Source organism: Anomaloglossus baeobatrachus, chromosome 10 (assembly GCF_048569485.1).
Source record: "Anomaloglossus baeobatrachus isolate aAnoBae1 chromosome 10, aAnoBae1.hap1, whole genome shotgun sequence".
NCBI classification, from domain to species: domain Eukaryota; kingdom Metazoa; phylum Chordata; class Amphibia; order Anura; family Aromobatidae; genus Anomaloglossus; species Anomaloglossus baeobatrachus.
This window is the reverse complement of record NC_134362.1, coordinates 212,272,779-212,296,385: the sequence shown is the minus strand read 5'-3', so window position 1 is coordinate 212,296,385 and position 23,607 is coordinate 212,272,779. Positions and strand designations below refer to the sequence as shown.

The window sequence follows — 23,607 nt, the reverse complement described above, 5'->3', positions numbered from 1 at the left end:
GCGTGGTATGGCGGCGAGGGCATGGTATGGCGGTGAGGGCGCGGTATGATGGTGAGGGCGTGGTATGGCGGTGAGGGCGTGGTATGGCGGTGAGGGCGCAGTATGGCGGCCTCTGCACGGTATGGCGGTGAGGGCGTGGTATGGCGGTGAGGGCACGGTATGATGGTGAGTGCATGGTATGGTGGTGAGGGCACGGTATGATGGTGAGGGCGCGGTATGTCAGCCTCTGCACGGTATGGCAGTGAGGGCGCGGTATGGCGGTGAGGGCGCGGTATGATGGTGAGGGCGTGGTATGGCGGTGAGGGCGCGGTATGATGGTGAGGGCGCGGTATGGCAGCCTCTGCACGGTATGGCAGTGAGGGCGCGGTATGATGGTGAGGGCACGGTATGGCGGTGAGGGCGTGGTATGGCGGTGAGGGCGTGGTATGGCGGCGAGGGCATGGTATGGCGGTGAGGGCGCAGTATGGCGGTGAGGGCGCAGTATGGCGGTGAGGGCGCGGTATGGTGGTGAGGGCGTGGTATGGCGGTGAGGGCGCAGTATGGCGGTGAGGGCGTGGTATGGTGGTGAGGGCGCAGTATGGCGGTGAGGGCGCGGTATGGCGGTGAGGGCACGGTATGGCGGTGAGGGCGTGGTATGACGGTGAGGGCGCGGTATGGCGGTGAGGGGCGCGGTATGGCGGTGAGGGCATTGTATGGCGGTGAGGGCGCGGTATGGCGGTGAGGGCGCGGTATGGCGGTGAGGGCGCGGTATGGCGGTGAGGGCGCAGTATGGCGGAGAGGGCACGGTATGGCGGAGAGGGCACGGTATGGCGGTGAGGGCGCGGTATGGCGGTGAGGGCGCGGTATGGCGGAGAGGGCACGGTATGGCGGCCTCTGGTGGGACTGATTGTACGGCTGTGATATCTTCTGGGGGTAATGACTTTCTATCCCCCGGATACATTATTGCACTGTTCTTGTTCTCGCTCAGTGTTTACTAAAGGGGAGGAAGATTATCTAAGATCTGAATTCACGGCGGAGCCTCCAGGCCGAAATCCACAATCTCCTTCTGAGTACAGTATGTTGTACCCTGTGCAGCCGCCCCCGAGAGCCACCCCGTGTACAGCCGCCCCTGAGAGCTGCCCCGTGTACAGCCGCCCCTGAGAGCTGCCCCGTGTACAGCCGCCCCTGAGAGCTGCCCCGTGTACAGCCGCCCCGTGTACAGCCGCCCCTCAGAGCTGCCCCGTGTACAGCCGCCCCTGAGAGCCGCCCAGTGTACAGCCGCCCCTGAGAGCTGCCCCGTGTACAGCCGCCCCTGAGAGCTGCCCCGTGTACAGCCGCCCCTGAGAGCTGCCCCGTGTACAGCCGCCCGAGAGCTGCCCCGTGTACAGCCGCACCTGAGAGCTGCCCCGTGTACAGCCGCCCCTGAGAGCTGCCCCGTGTACAGCCGCCCCTGAGAGCCGCCCAGTGTACAGCCGCCCCTGAGAGCTGCCCCGTGTACAGCCGCCCCTGAGAGCTGCCCCGTGTACAGCCGCCCCTGAGAGCTGCCCCGTGTACAGCCGCCCCCGAGAGCCACCCCGTGTACAGCCGCCCCGTGTACAGCCGCCCCTCAGAGCTGCCCCGTGTACAGCCGCCCCTGAGAGCCGCCCAGTGTACAGCCGCCCCTGAGAGCTGCCCCGTGTACAGCCGCACCTGAGAGCTGCCCCGTGTACAGCCGCCCCTGAGAGCTGCCCAGTGTACAGCCGCCCCTGAGAGCCGCCCAGTGTACAGCCGCCCCTGAGAGCTGCCCCGTGTACAGCCGCCCCTGAGAGCCGCCCAGTGTACAGCCGCCCCTGAGAGCTGCCCCGTGTACAGCCGCCCCTGAGAGCCGCCCCGTGTACAGCCGCCCCGTGTACAGCCGCCCCTGAGAGCTGCCCCGTGTACAGCCGCCCCGTGTACAGCCGCCCCCAGAGCTGCCCAGTGTACAGCCGCCCCTGAGAGCTGCCCCATGTACAGCCGCCCCTCAGAGCTGCCCCGTGTACAGCCGCCCCTCAGAGCTGCCCCGTGTACAGCCGCCCCTCAGAGCTGCCCCGTGTACAGCCGCCCCTCAGAGCTGCCCCGTGTACAGCCGCCCCTCAGAGCTGCCCCGTGTACAGCCGCCCCTCAGAGCTGCCCAGTGTACAGCCGCCCCCAGAGCTGCCCAGTGTACAGACGCCCCTGAGAGCTGCCCCATGTACAGCCTCAACTTGTACAACCGCCCCTCAGAGCTGCCCCGTGTACAGCCGCCCCTCAAAGCTTCCCCGTGTACAGCCGCCCCTCAAAGTTGCCCCGTGTACAGCCGCCCCTCAAAGCTGCCCCGTGTACAGCCGCCCCTCAGAGCTGCCCCCTGTACAGCTGCCCAGTGTACAGCCGCCCCTCAGAGCTGCCCCGTGTACAGCCGCCCCCAGAGCTTCCCCGTGTACAGCCGCCCCTGAGAGCTGCCCCGTGTACAGCCGCCCCTGAGAGATGCCCCGTGTACAGCCGCCCCTGAGAGCTGCCCCGTGTACAGCCGCCCCTGAGAGCTGCCCCGTGTACAGCCGCCCCTGAGAGCTGCCCCGTGTACAGCCGCCCCTGAGAGATGCCCCGTGTACAGCCGCCCCTGAGAGATGCCCCGTGTACAGCCGCCCCTGAGAGATGCCCCGTGTACAGCCGCCCCTGAGAGATGCCCCGTGTAGAGTCGCCCCTGAGAGCTGCCCAGTGTACAGCCGCCCCTGAGAGCTGCCCCTGAGAGCAGCCGCCCCTGAGAGCTGCCCCGTGTACAGCCGCCACTTGTAGAGCTGCCCCGTGTACAGCCGCCACTTGTAGAGCTGCCCCGTGTACAGCTGCCACTTGTAGAGCTGCCCCGTGTACAGCTGCCACTTGTAGAGCTGCCCCGTGTACAGCTGCCACTTGTAGAGCTGCCCCGTGTACAGCTGCCACTTGTAGAGCTGCCCCGTGTACAGCTGCCACTTGTAGAGCTGCCCCGTGTACAGCTGCCGCCCCTGAGAGCTGCCCCGTGTTCAGCCGCCCCTTAGAGCTGCCCCCTGTGTATAGACCTGGATCTGCACACACGGGGTGACACTGTCGGTCAGGGGGGCCTTTAAGGGGAGTGTTGTGGTGGGGATCCCTGTAACTGTTGATAATGGGGGGCACGAGGTCTCGGGGTGATGTCTGCTGAAAAGCTTTAGCTCTCACTATACCAGTTATGGGGGGCACTGGATGTTACGACATAAAAGGGGGGGGGGTTCTCGATTTGGATCACAACCATCACTCAGAGCTGAATGAAAGGCTGCGGACCCCTGGGGTGGAGAGGAATGAGGGCATCAGTGGGGCAGGCTTGTATCAGTGGGGGTATCAGTGGGGGAGGAGGGGGTATCAGTGGTGCGGAGGGGCGTATCAGTGGGGGAGGAGGGGGTATTGGTGGGGCAGAGGGGAATCAGTGGGGAGGGGGTATCAGTGGTGCGGGAGGGGGTATCAGTGGGGCGGAGGGGCTATCAGTGGGGCGGAGGGGCTATCAGTGGGGCAGGCTTGTATCAGTGGGGAGGAGGGGGTATCAGTGGGGCAGGCTTGTATCAGTGGGGAGGAGGGGGGGTATCGGTGGGGCAGGCTTGTATCAGTGGGGAGGAGGGGGGGTATCGGTGGGGCAGGCTTGTATCAGTGGGGGAGGAGGGGGGCTATCGGTGGGGCAGGCTTGTATCAGTGGGGAGGAGGGGCTATCGGTGGGGCAGGCTTGTATCAGTGGGGAGGAGGGGGGGTATCGGTGGGGCAGGCTTGTATCAGTGGGGCGGAGGGGGATATCGGTGGGGGAGGAGGGGGTATTGGTGGGGCTATCAGTGGGGCATCACTGGGGTGGGGGGTGGCTGCACTTCTTGCCCGCACAGTATTGGCAGTGCTCAGCCCCGGGGTCATTCCTGGAGTGAGGGCCCCTCTGTGTCTGAGGTGACTACTGCCCCCATCCTCCCACAGCGAGCATCTGTGTGATCATCCTGCCTGCGGGACCCCGACATCACACATCGCCCTTTGTCTGCTGCCCGGCCGCTGCCGTCTGACCCCTGAATTCTTCTATCAGTGGGGGACGGGTCCATGTTTGGGATTTTTTCAATGTAAATGCACATATTTGGTTCAGTGTGTAGGAAGATAAGACCCCGGAGCTGGAGACCCGGACCCTCATGTGCGAGAGACGAGGGGTGTCAGCCCCGCCCCCGGGGATAACATCAATGGTATAATAATGTGAACACACATGAGGCCACGCCCCTTATATACAGCCCCGCCCTGGTGATGACATCACTAATACAATGAAGTGATCAGACATGAAGCCCCGCCCCTTATACACAGCCCCGCCCCTCTTACAGCTGACACCCGCCTGTGGACCTCTGGGAGAGGTTGTCAGACCCACCCCAAAAATATACAAAGCAACACATTTTTGGAAAAAAAAGTTTTTATTCTTTGTTATTTTCTGATGGTTTCTGCGTCCAGTTCACAGGATTCCGGCTCCGGACAATTCACATTTTGGGGTCAGAAAATAAAAATAAAAAAACTAAAATCTTTAATTTCAGTAATAAACGTCATTGCTGTAAACGACGAGCGGCGCCGGAGCAGAGATGAGAGCACGAGTGGCAGGGGATAAATGGAGCGGCCGCGGGGCGGAGTGCAGCAGGGGATAAATGGAGCGGCCGCGGGGCGGAGCGCGGGGGGGGATAAATGGAGCAGCCGCGGGGCGGAGCGCGGCGGGGGATAAATGGAGCGGCCGCGGGGTGGAGTGCAGCAGGGATAAATGGAGCGGCCGCGGGGTGGAGTGCAGCAGGGGATAAATGGAGCGGCCGCGGGGCGGAGCGCGGGGGGGGGGATAAATGGAGCAGCCGCGGGGCGGAGCGCGGCGGGGGATAAATGGACGCGGCCCGCGGGGCGGAGCGCGGGGGGGGGGGATAAATGGAGCGGCCACGGGGCGGAGCGCGGCGGGGGATAAATGGAGCGGCCACGGGGCGGAGCGCGGGGGGGGATAAATGGAGTGGCCGCGGGGTGGAGCGCGGGGGGGGGGGATAAATGGAGTGGCCGCGGGGTGGAGTGCGGGGGGGATAAATGGAGCGCGGCAGGGGATAAATGGAGCGGCCGCGGGGTGGAGTGCAGCGGGGGGATAAATGGAGCGCGGCAGGGGATAAATGGAGCGGCCGCGGGTGGAGTGCGGAGGGGGGATAAATGGAGCGCGGCAGGGGATAAATGGAGTGGCCGCGGGGTGGAGCGCGGGGGGGGATAAATGGAGCGCGGCAGGGGATAAATGGAGTGGCCGCGGGGTGGAGTGCGGTGGGGGGATAACACAGGGGACTGTGGGGATAACACGGGGGGCGGAGCCAGCAGATCGGGGGGCGGAGCCAGCAGATCGGGGGGCGGAGCGCGGCAGGGGATAATGGAGTGGCCACAGGGTGGAGTGCGGTGGGGGATAACACAGGGGACTGTGGGGGATAACACGGGGGGGCGGAGCCAGCAGATCGGGGGGCGGAGCCAGCAGATCGGGGGGCGGAGCGCGGCAGGGGGATAATGGAGTGGCCGCAGGGTGGAGTGCGGTGGGGGATAACACAGGGGACTGTGGGGGGATAACACGGGGGGGAGGAGCCAGCAGATCGGGGCTCATCCGCGGTTCATGGGTTCTCATTGCTGGAATGTATAAAGAGGAAAAAGAAAAAATAATCCCCAATAATAAAAAGTGCTTGAAGCGGATGAAAGGGCAACTCCAGCCACATCAGGCGGTGTAAGACTGGCTGCAGCGGTCAGAGCGCTGCACAGATCACAGCTGATCCTCAGCCCTGCCCCCTCTGGATGTGGCTGGAGTTGCAGGGTTATAGGGGTTCCCTGGTGCTGCATATTGAGGCGTCCCCCCGCCCTCATAGGAGAGGAATGGCTGACAATCTGAAAAGACGACAATCATGGAGGAGGGTCTCCGCAGTGCAGACCCCCGGAGGTGCAGTCTATGGCAGTGCTGTGGCTGGAGGTGCCCCGCGGAGCAGCATGGCGTTGTGGTGACATCACCGGGGAGGGACTAGTCCTGGCAGGGAGAGGTGTACGGGAATCAGAGAGCAGTTTTAGGCGCTGCAGGTGGGGGCCCGCCGCCTATTCTGTCTGGGCATCGTAGTTGGCGCCGCCGGCCTTCTTCAGCTCCCCCCGGATGTAGTCCTCCTCCAGGTCCTTGTGCTCCGTGATCACCAGCTCTTTGGCAAAATTCTTAAAAAAAAAACAAAAAAAAAAAACAATTGAAAATGTTGAGGAGACGAAGGAACAAGAAAGCCATAGCATGCGCCCCAACACCCCCTGCACCACCTGTGCCTGCTGCAACCCCCCCAACCCCTGCGCCTCCCACAACCCCCAACACCCCCTGCACCTCCCCCAACACCCCCTGCACCACCTGTGCCTGCTGCACCCCCACCCAACCCCTGCGCCTCCCACAACACCCCCTGCACCTCCCCCAACACCCCCTGCACCACCTGTGCCTGCTGCACTCCCCCCAACTCCTGCGCCTCCCACAACCCCCAACACCCCCTGCACCTCCCCCAACACCCCCTGCACCACCTGTGCCTGCTGCACCCCCCCAACCCTTGCGCCTCCCACAACCCCCAACACCCCCTGCACCTCCCCCAACGCCCCCTGCACCCCCTGTGCCTGCTGCACCCCAACGCCCCCTGCACCTCCCCCAACCCCTGTGCCTCCTGCGCCCCCCTGCACCCCCTGTGCCTGCTGCACCCCACCGCCCCCCCCCCAATGCCTGCGCCTCCCAGAACCCCTGCGCCCCCCAAAGACTCAGGCACCTTCCCCTTTAAGAGTAGGCATTTCTGGAGGCGCAGAGGAGCCACACAAGAATATTAGGGGCGGGAAGTATTATATATACACACAGAACCCCACGATTCCGCCATCAGCACCGCCTCCGCCACCGCACTAATCCCCAGAAGAATAGCACAGCGCGCAGGTAACACGAGGGGGAGCACAGCAACAAAGTCATCCGTCCACCATCGAGTGCAGGGTAGGCCTGCCCCAGACCTGGGGAAGCAGCACAGACCCCCCCCCGCCCCCGGGATGGAGTGCAGCACAGACCCCCCCCCGCCCCCGGGATGGAGTGCAGCATAGACCCCCCCCCCCCCCCCCGCCCGGATGGAGTGCAGCATAGACCCCCCCCCCCCCCCCCCCGCCCCGGGATGGAGTGCAGCATAGACCCCCCCCCCCCCGCCCGGGATGGAGTGCAGCACAGACCCCCCCGCCCCAGAGCAAGAGCGGCACAGACCCTCCCCCCCCCCCGGAGGAAGAGCGGCACAGACCCCACACCACCCTGAAGAGGGGGGGAAGCGGCACAGACCCCAGCTTCCCCCCACAATGGGTGCAGCACAGAAACCTCCCCCCCATAGGCGCAGCACAGACCGCAGCCTCTCTCCATCTGTACAGTGGCCGCTATTGATGTGCTCAGTACAGAGCGGTCTCCTTGTGGCTCCCCCACCCACCCAGTGTGACCTGTGGCGGAGGCTGCCCGGCAGGACTCACCATATGGCGGTCCCCGGCTTACTCCTCCTCAGAGAAGGCAGCAGTTCTGAGAACCTGAGCCCCAGACACGGCGCTCGCTCTGCAGCACAATATCAGGGGCCCGTGCAGACCCCCCCCCAATGTGGTGACCCCAGGATCCCCCACACAACCAACACGGCCGCGTTCACTGAAGATCAGTGGCGGCAGCACATGGCCTGATCCCAGGAGGGTCCGGGACCTACCTGGACGACGTCCTTCACCAGGGTCTTGTCGGTGCCGATCTTGGCTCGCTGCAGCCCCCCGACGTTCTCCCCAATCCAAGTGATTAAGGCGAATTTCACCCGTTTGCTCATCGCGTCTCCGGTGGTGAATCGGATGTAGGCGAACTGCCGAATGTCGTCTGCAGGGAAGAAGAAGACGGCGGTGACACCACGAGCGAGGCGCAAACGTCCCCACACCCCACTGCACCCAGGGGAACCACGGCTGACAACCAATACACAGCCGGCACTGCTCCGGAGACAGGTGTCAGACCGCGCTGGAGAGCAAGTCTGCCCATGACCAGCTGAGGGGCAACAATATGGCCGCCATTTTAGCCCGGCGGCGCTCACATCACGGAGGCGCTCGCATCACGGAGGCGCTCGCATCACGGGAGGCGCTCGCATCACGGAGGCGCTCCCATCACGGAGGCGCTCCCATCACGGAAGGCGGCGGCACTCACATCACGGAAGGCGGCGGCACTCACATCACGGAAGGCGGCGGCACTCACATCACGGAAGGCGGCGGCACTCACATCACGGAAGGCGGCGGCACTCACATCACGGAAGGCAGCGGCACTCACATCACGGAAGGCGGCGGCACTCACATCACGGAAGGCAGCGGCACTCATGTGGTGCCCTGGGCAAACCAGGACGTCACAGGTACTGCAACAACACACCCCACACCCCGGTTAGAAACATCAAGGTCAGGCACAAATCCTTGTTGCCTTCCTCCAGGGGCTGATGTCCACACCAGGTGGGGCGGAGCCAGGCGGTTGGCTCCTCCCACTGAGGAGTTCACAGTCCTGGAGGCGGGAAAGAAGGTCAGATAGTGACTAGGAGTTGGAGTTCCGTGAGGGAAAGTGAAGGAGGGGAAGTAGTGGTTGAGGAGCTGGAGCAGACTGACCGTGTCCCGGGTACGTGGCCCGGGCACCTGATAGCAAGGTTGGCAGACGGTGGTGGCCGTCTGCAGGCGAGGCCGATCAATGCGGAACTGTAGGACTGGGGTCGGGCGGTGGCCCGCCAGTACCGAACCGGGGAGCAAAGAGAGGCCAGCACCATTCGGCAGGGCCTACGGACCCCGACCAGGCTTGGAGTCGCCGTAAAACCGGTCAAATCAGTCAGCGACAGGAACCTCCGGGGTTTCCCAGCAGTAAAGACCCGATTGAAGGCAACCGTCCAAACCGTGAGGGAGATAAAGCTACCGCCAGAGCTAGAATTCCCAGGGCCAGAGCCTGCGGGCAAAGGAAGGGCTCCCTTAGCCAACATACCGCTGGGGAGCGGGCTATCAGTGGGAAGCCATTGGGGCCGAGAACAAAACACCGGTGCAGGGAGAGACAGTTACCGCCAACCTACTGGGAGTGACCGCCGCCGCCGTCTGTGGGACCCCGTCCATCCAGCCGTTTGTTTTACCAGAGACTCAGTGTGCGTTACTGGCTAAGTACCACCGTGCCGTGCGGCACAGCGCTGCCCTCCCACGACCCTGCACCCGGCCAAGCCCCACATCCCACCTTCCAACCTCCACCACCGGGCCCCGGGACTACCAAAATTCCCCCTACCCACGGAGGGGAGAAAACATCTCAGCTGCTCCCTGTCACCGCTCCCGGGATCCCCGTACAGAGCAGCGGTGGTGCCCCAACCTCACCACACACCGTGGGTGGCGTCACGGACAATATCCCTACACCAAACCACCCCTTTCACTCACGGGCGAGGAACGCCGCTCGAGTCCCTGGGATCCGGCCCACCGCTCAAGCCACCGACCGAGTGAGCAGCAGCCGGACCAGAGCAGTGGGTGAGCGCAGCGTCCCCTCCTCCGCCCGCGACACTCACATCACGGAAGGCGGCGGCACGGGGTCACAGTGACCGCCAGGTATTGTACACGAACCATTGTCTGGAATCACAATGCTCCATGTGATGTCCCTCTATGCACCCACATCACACGGGCGCCAATACTTATTACAGCTGCTTGTATCATCCTCAGCAACATCTCCATGTCACACAACGGAAAGCTCCGCAACTAATAGACTCCGGCACAAATCTACAGGAGAAGAACCTCACATGGTGCAAAAGATACCTACACAAAACTGCTCCAAACCAGTGTCACACAGCTATAGGGTAATAAGAGCTCCCCCTAGTGGTGGCTGCAGACAGGATCTTATCATGTATCTCTGTATACAGGGAGCTTCCCCTAGTGGTGGCTGCAGACAGGATCTTATCATGTATATCTGTATACAGGGAGCTCCCCCTAGTGGTGGCTGCAGACAGGATCTTATCATGTATCTCTGTATACAGGGAGCTCCCCCTAGTGGTGGCTGCAGACAGGAACTTATCATGTATCTCTGTATACAGGGAGCTCCCCTAATGGTGGCTGCAGACAGGATCTTATCATGTATCTCTGTATACAGGGAGCTCCCCCTAGTGGTGGCTGCAGACAGGATCTTATCATGTATCTCTGTATACAGGGAGCTCCCCCTAGTGGTGGCTGCAGACAGGATCTTATCATGTATCTCTGTATACAGGGAGCTCCCCCTAGTGGTGGCTGCAGACAGGATCTTATCATGTATCTCTGTATATAGTGAGCTCCCCCTAGTGGTGACTGCAGACAGAATCTTATCATGTATCTCTGTATACAGGGAGCTCCCCCTAGTGGTGGCTGCAGACAGGATCTTATCATGTATCTCTGTATACAGGGAGCTCCCCCTAGTGGTGGCTGCAGACAGGATCTTATCATGTATCTCTGTATATAGTGAGCTCCCCCTAGTGGTGACTGCAGACAGAATCTTATCATGTATCTCTGTATACAGGGAGCTCCCCCTAGTGGTGGCTGCAGACAGGATCTTATCATGTATCTCTGTATACAGGGAGCTCCCCCTAGTGGTGGCTGCAGACAGGATCTTATCATGTATCTCTGTATACAGGGAGCTCCCCCTAGTGGTGGCTGCAGACAGGATCTTATCATGTATCTCTGTATACAGGGAGCTCCCCCTAGTGGTGGCTACAGACAGGATCTTATCATGTATCTCTGTATACAGGGAGCTCCCTCTAGTGGTGACTGCAGACAGAATCTTATCATGTATCTCTGTATACAGGGAGCTCCCCCTAGTGGTGGCTGCAGACAGGATCTTATCATGTATCTCTGTATACAGGAAGCTCCCCCTAGTGGTGACTGCAGACAGGATCTTATCATGTATCTCTGTATACAGGAGCTCCCCCTAGTGGTGACTGCAGACAGGATCTTATCATGTATCTCTGCATACAGGGAGCTCCCCCTAGTGGTGGCTGCAGACAGGAGCTTATCATGTATCTCTGTATACAGGGACCTCCCCCTAGTGGTGACTGCAGACAGGATCTTATCATGTATCTCTGCATACAGGGAGCTCCCCCTAGTGGTGGCTGCAGACAGGATGTTATCATGTATCTCTATATACAGGGAGCTCCCCCTAGTGGTGGCTGCAGACAGGATCTTATCATGTATCTCTGTATACAGGGAGCTCCCCCTAGTGGTGGCTGCAGACAGGATCTTATCATGTATCTCTGTATACAGGGACCTCCCCCTAGTGGTGACTGCAGACAGGATCTTATCATGTATCTCTGCATACAGGGAGCTCCCCCTAGTGGTGGCTGCAGACAGGATGTTATCATGTATCTCTATATACAGGGAGCTCCCCCTAGTGGTGGCTGCAGACAGGATCTTATCATGTATCTCTGTATACAGGGAGCTCCCCCTAGTGGTGGCTGCAGACAGGATGTTATCATGTATCTCTGTATACAGGGAGCTCCCCCTAGTGGTGGCTGCAGACAGGATGTTATCATGTATCTCTATATACAGGGAGCTCCCCCTAGTGGTGGCTGCAGACAGGATCTTATCATGTATCTCTGTATACAGGGAGCTCCCCCTAGTGGTGACTGCAGACAGGATCTTCTCATGTATCTCTGTATACAGGGAGCTCCCCCTAGTGATGGCTGCAGACAGGATCTTATCATGTATCTCTGTATACAGGGAGCGCCCCCTAGTGGTGACTGCAGACAGGATGTTATCATGTATCTCTATATACAGGGAGCTCCCCCTAGTGGTGACTGCAGACAGGATCTTCTCATGTACCTCTGTATACAGGGAGCTCCCCCTAGTGGTGGCTGCAGACAGGATGTTATCATGTATCTCTGTATACAGGGAGCTCCCTCTAGTGGTGGCTGCAGACAGGATCTTATCATGTATCTCTGTATACAGGGAGCTCCCCCTAGTGGTGGCTGCAGACAGGAGCTTATCATGTATCTCTGTATACAGAGAGCTCCCCCTAGTGGTGGCTGCAGACAGGATGTTATCATGTATCTCTATATACAGGGAGCTCCCCCTAGTGGTGGCTGCAGACAGGATGTTATCATGTATCTCTGTATACAGGGAGCTCCCCCTAGTGGTGGCTGCAGACAGGATCCTATCATATATCTCTGTATACAGAGAGCTCCCCCTAGTGGTGGCTGCAGACAGGATGTTATCATGTATCTCTGTATACAGGGAGCTCCCCCTAGTGGTGGCTGCAGACAGGATCTTATCATGTATCTCTGTATACAGGGAGCTCCCCCTAGTGGTGGCTGCAGACAAGATCTTATCATGTATCTCTGTATACAGGGAGCTCCCCCTAGTGGTGGCTGCAGACAGGATCGTATCATGTATCTCTGTATACAGGGAGCTCCCCCTAGTGGTGACTGCAGACAGGATCTTATCATGTATCTCTGTATACAGGGAGCTCCCCCTAGTGGTGGCTGCAGACAGGATCTTATCATGTATCTCTGTATACAGGGAGCTCCCTCTAGTGGTGGCTGCAGACAGGATCTTATCATGTATCTCTGTATACAGGGAGGTCCCCGTAGTGGTGGCTGCAGACAGGAATTTATCATGTATCTCTGTATACAGGGGAGCTCCCTCTAGTGGTGGCTGCAGACAGGATCTTATCACGTATCTCTGTATACAGGGAGCTCCCCCTAGTGGTGGCTGCAGACAGGATCTTATCATGTATCTCTGTATACAGGGAGCTCCCCCTAGTGGTGGCTGCAGACAGGCTCTTATGTATCTCTGTATACAGGGAGCGCCACCTAGTGGTGGCTGCAGACAGGAGCTTATCATGTATCTCTGTATACAGGGAGCTCCCTCTAGTGGTGGCTGCAGACAGGATCATATCATGTATCTCTGTATACAGGGAGCTCCCCCTAGTGGTGGCTGCAGACAGGATCTTATGTATCTCTGTATACAGGGAGCTCCCCTAGTGGTGGTTGCAGACAGGATCTTATCATGTATCCCTGTATACAGGGAGCTCCCTCTAGTGGTGGCTGCAGACAGGATCTTATCATGTATCTCTGTATACAGGGAGCTCCCCCTAGTGGTGGCTGCAGACAGGATCTTATCATGTATCTCTGTATACAGGAAGCTCCCCCTAGTGGTGGCTGCAGACAGGATCTTATCATGTATCTCTGTATACAGGGAGCTCCCCCTAGTGGTGGCTGCAGACAGGATCTTATCATGTATCTCTGTATACAGGGAGCTCCCTCTAGTGGTGACTGCAGACAGGATCTTATCATGTATCTCTGTATACAGGGAGCTCCCCCTAGTGGTGGCTGCAGACAGGATCTTATCATGTATCTCTGTATACAGGGAGCTCCCCTAGTGGAGGCTGCAGACAGGTTCTTATCATGTATCTCTGTATACAGGGAGCTCCCCCTAGTGGTGGCTGCAGACAGGATCTTATCATGTATCTCTGTATACAGGGAGCTCTCCCTAGTGGTGGCTGCAGACAGGATCTTATCATGTATCTCTGTATACAGGGAGCTCCCCTAGTGGTGGCTGCAGACAGGATCTTATCATGTATCTCTGTATACAGGGAGCTCCCCCTAGTGGTGGCTGCAGACAGGATCTTATCATGTATCTCTGTATACAGGGAGCTCCCCCTAGTGGTGGCTGCAGACAGGATCTTATCATGTATCTCTGTATACAGGGAACTCCCCCTAGTGGTGGCTGCAGACAGGATCTTATCATGTATCTCTGTATACAGGGAGCTCCCCCTAGTGGTGACTGCAGACAGGATCTTATCATGTATCTCTGTATATAGAAAGCTCCCCCTAGTGGAGGCTGCAGTCAGGATCTTATCATGTATCTCTGTATACAGGGAGCTCCCCCTAGTGGTGGCTGCAGACAGGATCTTATCATGTATCTCTGTATACAGGGAGCTCCCCCTAGTGGTGACTGCAGACAGGATCTTATCATGTATCTCTGTATACAGGGAGCTCCCCCTAGTGGTGACTGCAGACAGGATCTTATCATGTATCTCTGTATACAGAGAGCTCCCCCTAGTGGTGACTGCAGACAGGATCTTATCATGTATCTCTGTATACAGGGAGCTCCCTCTAGTGGTGTCTGCAGACAGGATCTTATCATGTATCTCTGTATACAGAGAGCTCCCCCTAGTGGTGACTGCAGACAGGATCTTATCATGTATCTCTGTATACAGGGAGCTCCCCCTAGTGGTGACTGCAGACAGGATCTTATCATGTATCTCTGTATACAGGGAGCTCCCTCTAGTGGTGGCTGCAGACAGGGTCTTATCATGTATATCTGTATACAGGGAGCTCCCCCTAGTGGTGGCTGCAGGCAGGACACGTGTTACCCTGTATTGAGGGGATTGGGGTGCTGCATCAGATAAATGGTGTAATAGATGTGCGTCCCTCCTTAGATGTGATGAATATTTATGGGTTGATGAGTCTTCCGCATTCCTCCATAGATAGACAATGACCCGGCTGCAGAGGTAATGTCCGATCCTCTGCCGGTGCCAGGAAGTGTCAGCAGAAAACCAGCGGCAGAGACAGAATATCTGAAGAGGTGAATATTGCTACAGTGTTTCTGCTCTGTACAGAAATGAGAAGGAAACGCTGACCGGCCGCTGGGATGTGACCACAAGACGCAGAGATAAGGGACAGACTGGTGACGGCCAGTATGGGAGGCAGCGTGATGATGGGGGTTGTGGTATCAGGGTGTAACCCATTATTACGGCCTCTCTTGTTACCGCTCCCTCGAGTCTCAAACAATGAGCCGCAAATATTACAGCGAAATCCGATCAGAAAAAGGACAAAGCGTCAGGACGGAGCCACGGCCGGAGGACAAAGCGTCAGGACGGAGCCACGGCCGGAGGACAAAGCGTCAGGACGGAGCCACGGCCGGAGGACAAAGCGTCAGGACGGAGCCACGGCTGGAAGAGGACAAAGTGTCAGGACGAAGCCACGGCCGGAGGACAAAGAGTCAGGACGGAGCCACGGTCGGAGGACAAAGAGTCAGGACGGAGCCACGGCCGGCGGAGGAGGACAAAGCGTCAGGACGGAGCCACGGCTGGAAGAGGACAAAGCGTCAGGACGGAGCCACGGCCGGAGGACAAAGCGTCAGGACGGAGCCACGGCCGGAGGACAAAGCGTCAGGACGAAGCCACGGCCGGAGGACAAAGCGTCAGGACGAAGCCACGGCTGGAAGAGGACAAAGCGTCAGGACGGAGCCACGGCTGGAAGAGGACAAAGCGTCAGGACGGAGCCACGGCCGGAGGACAAAGCGTCAGGACGGAGCCACGGCCGGAGGACAAAGCGTCAGGACGAAGCCACGGCTGGAGGACAAAGAGTCAGGACGGAGCCACGGCCGGAGGACAAAGCGTCAGGACGGAGCCACGGCCGGAGGACAAAGTGTCAGGACGGAGCCGCAGCCAGAGGACAAAGCGTCAGGACGGAGCCACGGCTGGAAGAGGACAAAGCATGAGGATGGAGCCGCAGCCGGAGGACTAAGCGTCAGGACGGAGCCGCGGCCGGCGGAGGAGGACAAAGCGTCAGGACGGAGCTTCAGCCGGAAGAGGACAAAGCGTCAGGACGGAGCCACGGCCGGAGGACAAAGCGTCAGGATGGAGCCACGGCCGGAGGGCAAAGCGTCAGGACGGAGCCACGGCTGGAAGAGGACAAAGCGTCAGGACGGAGCCACGGCCGGAGGACAAAGCGTCAGGACGGAGCCACGGCGGAGGACAAAGCGTCAGGACGAAGCCACGGCCGGAGGACAAAGCGTCAGGACGAAGCCACGGCTGGAAGAGGACAAAGCGTCAGGACGGAGCCACGGCTGGAAGAGGACAAAGCGTCAGGACGGAGCCACGGCCGGAGGACAAAGCGTCAGGACGGAGCCACGGCCGGAGGACAAAGCGTCAGGACGAAGCCACGGCTGGAGGACAAAGAGTCAGGACGGAGCCACGGCCGGAGGACAAAGCGTCAGGACGGAGCCACGGCCGGAGGACAAAGTGTCAGGACGGAGCCGCAGCCAGAGGACAAAGCGTCAGGACGGAGCCACGGCTGGAAGAGGACAAAGCATGAGGATGGAGCCGCAGCCGGAGGACTAAGCGTCAGGACGGAGCCGCGGCCGGCGGAGGAGGACAAAGCGTCAGGACGGAGCCGCGGCCGGCGGAGGAGGACAAAGCGTCAGGACGGAGCTTCAGCCGGAAGAGGACAAAGCGTCAGGACGGAGCCACGGCCGGAGGACAAAGCGTCAGGATGGAGCCCACGGCCGGAGGGCAAAGCGTCAGGACGGAGCCACGGCTGGAAGAGGACAAAGCGTCAGGACGGAGCCACGGCCGGAGGACAAAGCGTCAGGACGGAGCCACGGCCGGAGGACAAAGCGTCAGGACGAAGCCACGGCCGGAGGACAAAGCGTCAGGACGAAGCCACGGCTGGAAGAGGACAAAGCGTCAGGACGGAGCCACGGCTGGAAGAGGACAAAGCGTCAGGACGGAGCCACGGCCGGAGGACAAAGCGTCAGGACGGAGCCACGGCCGGAGGACAAAGCGTCAGGACGAAGCCACGGCTGGAGGACAAAGAGTCAGGACGGAGCCACGGCCGGAGGACAAAGCGTCAGGACGGAGCCACGGCCGGAGGACAAAGTGTCAGGACGGAGCCGCAGCCAGAGGACAAAGCGTCAGGACGGAGCCACGGCTGGAAGAGGACAAAGCATGAGGATGGAGCCGCAGCCGGAGGACTAAGCGTCAGGACGGAGCCGCGGCCGGCGGAGGAGGACAAAGCGTCAGGACGGAGCTTCAGCCGGAAGAGGACAAAGCGTCAGGACGGAGCCACGGCCGGAGGACAAAGCGTCAGGATGGAGCCACGGCCGGAGGGCAAAGCGTCAGGACGGAGCCACGGCTGGAAGAGGACAAAGCGTCAGGACGGAGCCACGGCCGGAGGACAAAGCGTCAGGACGGAGCCGCGGCCGGAGGACAAAGCGTCAGGACGGAGCCGCGGCCGGAAGAGGACAAAGCGTCAGGACGGCGCTTCAGCCGGAAGAGGACAAAGCGTCAGGACGGAGCTTCAGCCGGAAGAGAACAGGACGGAGCCACGGCCGGAGGACAAAGCGTCAGGACGGAGCCACGGCCGGAGGACAAAGCGTCAGGACGGAGCCGCAGCCGGAAGAGAACAAAGCGTCAGGACGGAGCCACGGCCAGAGGACAAAGCGTCAGGACGGAGCCACGGCCGGAGGACGGAGCCGCAGCCGGAAGAGGACAAAGCGTCAGGACGAAGCCACGGCCGGAGGACAAAGCGTCAGGATGGAGCCACGGCCGGAGGACAAAGCGTCAGGACGGAGCCGCAGCCGGAAGAGGACAAAGCGTCAGGACGGAGCCACGGCCGGAGGACAAAGCGTCAGGACGGAGCCACAGCCGGAAGAGGACAAAGCGTCAGGACGGAGCCACAGCCGGAAGAGGACAAAGCGTCAGGACGGAGCCACAGCCGGAAGAGGACAAAGCGTCAGGACGGAGCCACAGCCGGAAGAGGACAAAGCGTCAGGACGGACGCGCAGCCGGCGGAGGACAAGCGTCAGGACGGAGCCACAGCCGGAGGACAAAGCGTCAGGACGGAGCGCAGCCGACGGAGGACAAAGCGTCAGGACGGAGCCGCAGCCGGCGGAGGACAAAGCGTCAGGACGGAGCCGCAGCCGGCGGAGGACAAAGCGTCAGGACGGAGCCGGCGGAGGAGGACAAAGCGTCAGGACGGAGCCGCAGCCGGAAGAGGACAAAGCGTCAGGACGGAGCCACGGCCGGAGGACAAAGAGTCAGGACGGAGCCGCAGCCGGAGGACAAAGCGTCAGGACGGAGCCACAGCCGGCGGAGGACAAAGTGTCAGGACGGAGCCACAGCCGGAGGACAAAGCGTCAGGACGGAGCCGCAGCCGGAGGACAAAGCGTCAGGACGGAGCCACAGCCGGAGGACAAAGAGTCAGGACGGAGCCGCAGCCGGAGGACAAAGCGTCAGGACGGAGCCACAGCCGGAGGACAAAGAGTCAGGACGGAGCCGCAGCCGGAGGACAAAGCGTCAGGACGGAGCCGCAGCCGGCAGAGGACAATGGCCGCGGTCTGTGCGGGAGCAGGTGATGGAGATGCACAAACACGGCAGAAAAACAGGTAAATCCTGCCGTCAGTGCGCTCAGCTGCGCTCTCCGGGGACGCCAGAATTACACCGCCACGTAATTACACCCCGCGTGTTTGTCACAAGAAAATCAGCGCAGATCCGACTGAGAACCAACATAGAGAATATAAAGGGAAACTGTCAGCAGCGAGCGCGGGGCAGCCATCAGTGACGCCAGGACCCCATAACACTGACCCCACAGCGTGACCACACACGTCCTGCAGCCGGGGGACGACTACACGTGGTGACAGTAACAGTACGGGATATCACAGCCCGCGGCGCAGGAGGAGCAGCCTTCAGTGTGACAATACATGCAACATAAGGGCTTCTTCCATAGCGGAGGACGAGAGGAGGAGAAGCAAAGGAGGAGCGGAGGAGGAGCAGAGGAGGAGGAGCAAAGGAGGAGGAGCAAAGGAGGAGGAGCAGAGGAGGAGGAGCAGAGGAGGAGGAGCAGAGGAGGAGGAGCAGAGGAGGAGGAGCAAAGGAGGAGGAGCAAAGGAGGAGGAGCAAAGGAGGAGCGTAGTGTTCACCCTAACAGGAGGAGGAGCAAAGGAGGAGGAGCAAAGGAGGAGGAGCAAAGGAGGAGGAGCAAAGGAGGAGGAGCAAAGGAGGAGGAGCAAAGGAGGAGGAGCAGCAAAGGAGGAGCAGAGGAGGAGGAGCGTAGTGTTCACCCTAACAGGAGGAGGAGGAGGAGCAGAGGAGGAGAAGCAAAGGAGGAGCAAAGGAGGAGGAGGAGCAAAGGAGGAGGAGGAGCAAAGGAGGAGGAGAAGCAAAGGAGGAGGAGAAGCAAAGGAGGAGCAGAGGAGGAGGAGCGTAGTGTTCACCCTAACAGGAGGAGGAGGAGGAGCAAAGGAGGAGGAGGAGCAAAGGAGGAGGAGGAGCAAAGGAGGAGGAGGGGCAAAGGAGGGGCAAAGGAGGAGCAGAGGAGGAGGAGCGTAGTGTTCACCCTAACAGGAGGAGGAGGAGCAGAGGAGGAGGAGCGGCAAAGGAGGAGGAGGAGGGGCAAAGGAGGAGGAGCGGCAAAGGAGGAGGAGGAGCAAAGGAGGAGCAGAGGAGGAGCAGAGGAGGAGGAGCAAAAGAGGAGCAGAGGACGAGGAGCAAAAGAGGAGCAGCAAAGGAGGAGGAGCAAAGGAGGAGGAGCAAAGGAGGAGGAGCAGAGGAGGAGGAGCAGAGGAGGAGGAGCAAAGGAGGAGCAGAAGAGGAGGAGGAGCAAAGGAGGAGGAGGAGCAAAAGGAGGAGGAGGAGCAAAAGGAGGAGAAGGAGCAAAAGGAGGAGGAGGAGCAAAAGGAGGAGGAGGAGCAAAAGGAGGAGGAGGAGCAAAAGGAGGAGGAGGCGCAAAAGGAGGAGGAGGAGCAAAAGGAGGAGGAGGAGCAAAAGGAGGAGGAGGAGCAAAAGGAGGAGGAGGAGCAAAAGGAGGAGCAGCAAAGGAGGAGGAGCAGCAAAGGAGGAGGAGCAAAGGAGGAGGAGCAAAGGAGGAGGAGCAAAGGAGGAGGAGCAAAGGAGGAGGAGCAAAGGAGGAGGAGCAAAGGAGGAGGAGCAAAGGAGGAGGAGCAGAGGAGGAGCGTAGTGTTCACCCTAACAGGAGGAGGAGGAGCAGAGGAGGAGGGGCAAAGGAGGAGGAGGGGCAAAGGAGGAGGAGGGGCAAAGGAGGAGGAGGGGCAAAGGAGGAGAGGAGGAGCAGAGGAGGAGCAGCAAAGGAGGAGCAGCAAAGGAGGAGCAGAGGAGCAAAGGAGGAGCAGAGGAGGAGCAAAGGAGAAGGAGCAAAGGAGGAGGAGCAGAGGAGGAGGAGCAGCAAAGGAGGAGCAGAGGAGGAGGAGCGGCAAAGGAGGAGGAGGAGCGGCAAAGGAAGAGGAGGAGCGGCAAAAGGAGGAGGAGGGAGGGCAAAGGAGGAGGAGCGGCAAAGGAGGAGGAGGAGGGGCAAAGGAGGAGCAGGAGCAAAGGAGGAGCAGAGGAGGAGGAGCAAAAGAGGAGCAGAGGAGGAGCAGCAAAAGAGGAGCAGAGGAGGAGCAGAGGAGGAGGAGCAAAAGAGGAGCAGCAAAGGAGGAGGAGCAGAGGAGGAGGAGCAAAAGAGGAGCAGAAGAGGAGGAGGAGCAAAAGGAGGAGGAGGAGCAAAGGAGGAGGAGGAGCAAAGGAGGAGGAGGAGCAAAGGAGGAGGAGGAGCAAAGGAGGAGGAGGAGCAAAGGAGGAGGAGGAGCAAAGGAGGAGGAGCAAAGGAGGAGGAGCAAAGGAGGAGGAGAGGAGGAGCGTAGTGTTCACCCTAACAGGAGGAGGAGCAGAGGAGGAGGGGCAAAGGAGGAGGAGGGGCAAAGGAGGAGGAGGGGCAAAGGAGGAGGAGGGGAGGAGCAGAGGAGGAGCAGCAAAGGAGGAGCAGAGGAGGAGGAGCAAAGGAGGAGCAGAGGAGCAAAGGAGGAGCAGAGGAGCAAAGGAGGAGCAGAGGAGCAAAGGAGGAGCAGAGGAGCAAAGGAGGAGCAGAGGAGCAAAGGAGGAGGAGGAGCAGAGGAGGAGGAGGAGCAGAGGAGGAGGAGCGTAGTGTTCACCCTAACAGGAGGAGGAGCAGAGGAGGAGGAGGAGCAAAGGAGGAGGAGGAGCAAAGGAGGAGGAGGAGCAGAGGAGGAGGAGCGTAGTGTTCACCCTAACAGGAGGAGGAGGAGGAGCAGAGGAGGAGAAGCAAAAGGAGGAGCAGAGGAGGAGGAGCAGCAAAGGAGGAGCAGAGGAGGAGCAGAGGAGGAGCAGAGGAGGAGGAGCAAAGGAGGAGCGGAGGAGGAGGAGCAAAGGAGGAGCAGCAGAGGAGGAGCAGCAGAGGAGCAGAGGAGGAGGAGCAGAGGAGGAGCAGAGGAGGAGGAGCAAAGGAGGAGCAGAGGAGGAGCAGAGGAGGAGGAGCAGAGGAGGAGGAGCAGAGGAGGAGGAGCAGAGGAGGAGGAGCAGAGGAGGAGGAGCAGAGGAGGAGGAGCAAAGGAGGAGGAGCAAAGGAGGAGGAGCAAAGGAGGAGGAGCAGAGGAGGAGGAGCAAAGGAGGAGCAAAGGAAGAGGAGCAAAGGAGGAGCAGAGGAGGAGGAGCAAAGGAGGAGCAGAGGAGGAGGAGCAAAGGAGGAGGAGCAAAGGAGGAGCAGAGGAGGAGCAGCAAAGGAGGAGCAGAGGAGGAGGAGCAAAGGAGGAGCAGAGGAGGAGGAGCAGAAGAGGAGGAGCAGAGGAGGAGGAGCAAAGGAGGAGGAGCAAAGGAGGAGCAGAAGAGGAGGAGCAGAGGAGGAGGAGCAAAGGCGGAGCAGAGGAGGAGGAGCAAAGGCGGAGCAGAGGAGGAGCAAAGGCGGAGCAGAGGAGGAGGAGCAAAGGAGGAGCAGAGGAGGAGGAGCAAAGGAGGAGCAGAGGAGGAGGAGCAAAGGAGGAGCAGAGGAGGAGGAGCAAAGGAGGAGCAGAGGAGGAGGAGCAAAGGAGGAGCAGAGGAGGAGGAGCAAAGGAGGAGCAGAGGAGGAGGAGCAAAGGAGGAGCAGAGGAGGAGGAGCAAAGGAGGAGCGGAGGAGGAGGAGCAAAGGAGGAGCGGAGGAGGAGGAGCAAAGGAGGAGCGGAGGAGGAGGAGCAAAGGAGGAGCGGAGGAGGAGGAGCAAAGGAGGAGCGGAGGAGGAGGAGCAAAGGAGGAGCGGGAGGAGGAGGAGCAAAGGAGGAGCGGAGGAGGAGGAGCAAAGGAGGAGCGGAGGAGGAGGAGCAAAGGAGGAGCGGAGGAGGAGGAGCAAAGGAGGAGCGGAGGAGGAGGAGCAAAGGAGGAGCGGAGGAGGAGGAGCAAAGGAGGAGCGGAGGAGGAGGAGCGGAGGAGGAGGAGGAGAAAAGGAGGAGAGGAGGAAGAAAGGAGGAGCGGAGGAGTGGAGGAGGAAAGGAGGAAGAAAGGAGGAGCAGAGGAGCGGAGGAGGAAAGGAGGATGAGAGGAGTAGTCCATGTATCAGCAGAGGGGAAGGAAACACACCGTGTAATATTCTGCTGATTTTATCCATCAATATAAAGGACAGAGCCGCGCAGAGAAGACATGTCCGGGCTGCAGAGGATAGGGAGTATATATGGTGCAGTATAATATATATATATATATATATTAATTAGTGCAGGGATATATAGGCCAGTATATATAGTGCTGGGATATATAGGCCAGTATATATAGTACAGGGATATATAGTCCAGTATATATAGTGCTGGGATATATAGGCCAGTATACAGTATATAGTGCAGTACATGTAGTGCTGGGATAAATACAGTAGCCGGCTGTACCGCGCGGTATATACAGTAGCCGGCTGTACCGCGCGGTATATACAGTAGCCGGCTGTACCGCGTGGCATGCGCAGGGACGGGCCGTGCGGTATATACAGTAGCCGGCTGTACCGCGTGGCATGCGCAGGGACGGGCCGTGCGGTATATACACTGGTGCCTGCGATACTTTTGCTGGGCTCGCGCTGCGGTCAGGACAGGGCTGAACACGTCCCACACAAAATAATGTCTCCACATTCCAGATTCCTGGCCTCGGGGGACATTTCCTCACCGGCTGCAAGACCCAGCGTGGAGCCGGCGGAGAAGCCACATACCTGTGCAGGTGCTCACAAACTCCTCGTAGCTGCGCCCCTGCTCACCAGGGACAATAGTGGCTCCGTCATATCGAAATGTGACCCTAAAATGTAGAGAGAGAATACATACGAGTGAGAACGAGCCGCACAGACATACCGCACATGGGTCACTACGCACCGCACACATAATAGCTGCACAGATCGGACCACTACATATCACTCTCATATTGGTGTTTCTGCGGCATATACACACAGCAGTATACAAAATGATGAGATAAACAAGAAACAAAGCTCAGCAAAACAATACAAATTTATAGTTTATTCAAGGATAGAAAATATATAAATTACATATTATCTCTTTATAAATGATAGCAGCAGTCTCTACCTAGAGGTAGACAGCAGTGTTACCCTCGTGTTACTCCACCCCGACGCGCGTTTCGTCAGCCTTCCTAAGGGGACGCCCAGCACTCTACAGCATAACTCACAATCTAACTACTATCACTTTGGCCATTTTGATATTTTGACCAGTGCTATTGGCGCTGGTCATTTGTATTATAATATACATCTGCTAGGGTGCATTTAATTGTCCTTATGATGGGCTTGAATACATATGCAAGGCTTGCATCAATACAAGAGGTAGGCTTGAGCCCTAGTTATGAGTCTATATCCATGCATTTGCACTTGCCTACCATTACTATTATCCATTGTGCGGAGTCCATGGATGCACTGTGCGGAGTCCACGGATGCACTGTGCGGAGTCCACGGATGCACTGTGCGGGGTCCACGGATGCACTGTGCGGGGTCCACGGATGCACTGTGCGGGGTCCACGGATGCACTGTGCGGGGTCCACGGATGCACTGTGCGGGGTCCACGGATGCACTG

The 23,607-nt window shown here is 59.5% G+C and overlaps 1 protein-coding gene across 1 annotated transcript; it reads right to left on the bottom strand.

Annotated features, from left to right (window-relative positions):
* Window positions 1-4,393: 4,393 nt before the first annotated feature.
* Window positions 4,394-23,235, bottom strand: COTL1 (coactosin like F-actin binding protein 1). Its single transcript, XM_075325451.1, has 4 exons — window positions 23,210-23,235; window positions 22,746-22,828; window positions 7,716-7,873; window positions 4,394-6,189 (listed from the first exon to the last, which is right to left on the bottom strand). The coding sequence occupies exons 1-4, from the start codon at window positions 23,233-23,235 to the stop codon at window positions 6,079-6,081; spliced, it is 378 nt and encodes a 125-aa protein (XP_075181566.1). The 3' UTR covers window positions 4,394-6,078.
* Between the last annotated feature and the right edge of the window lie 372 nt (window positions 23,236-23,607).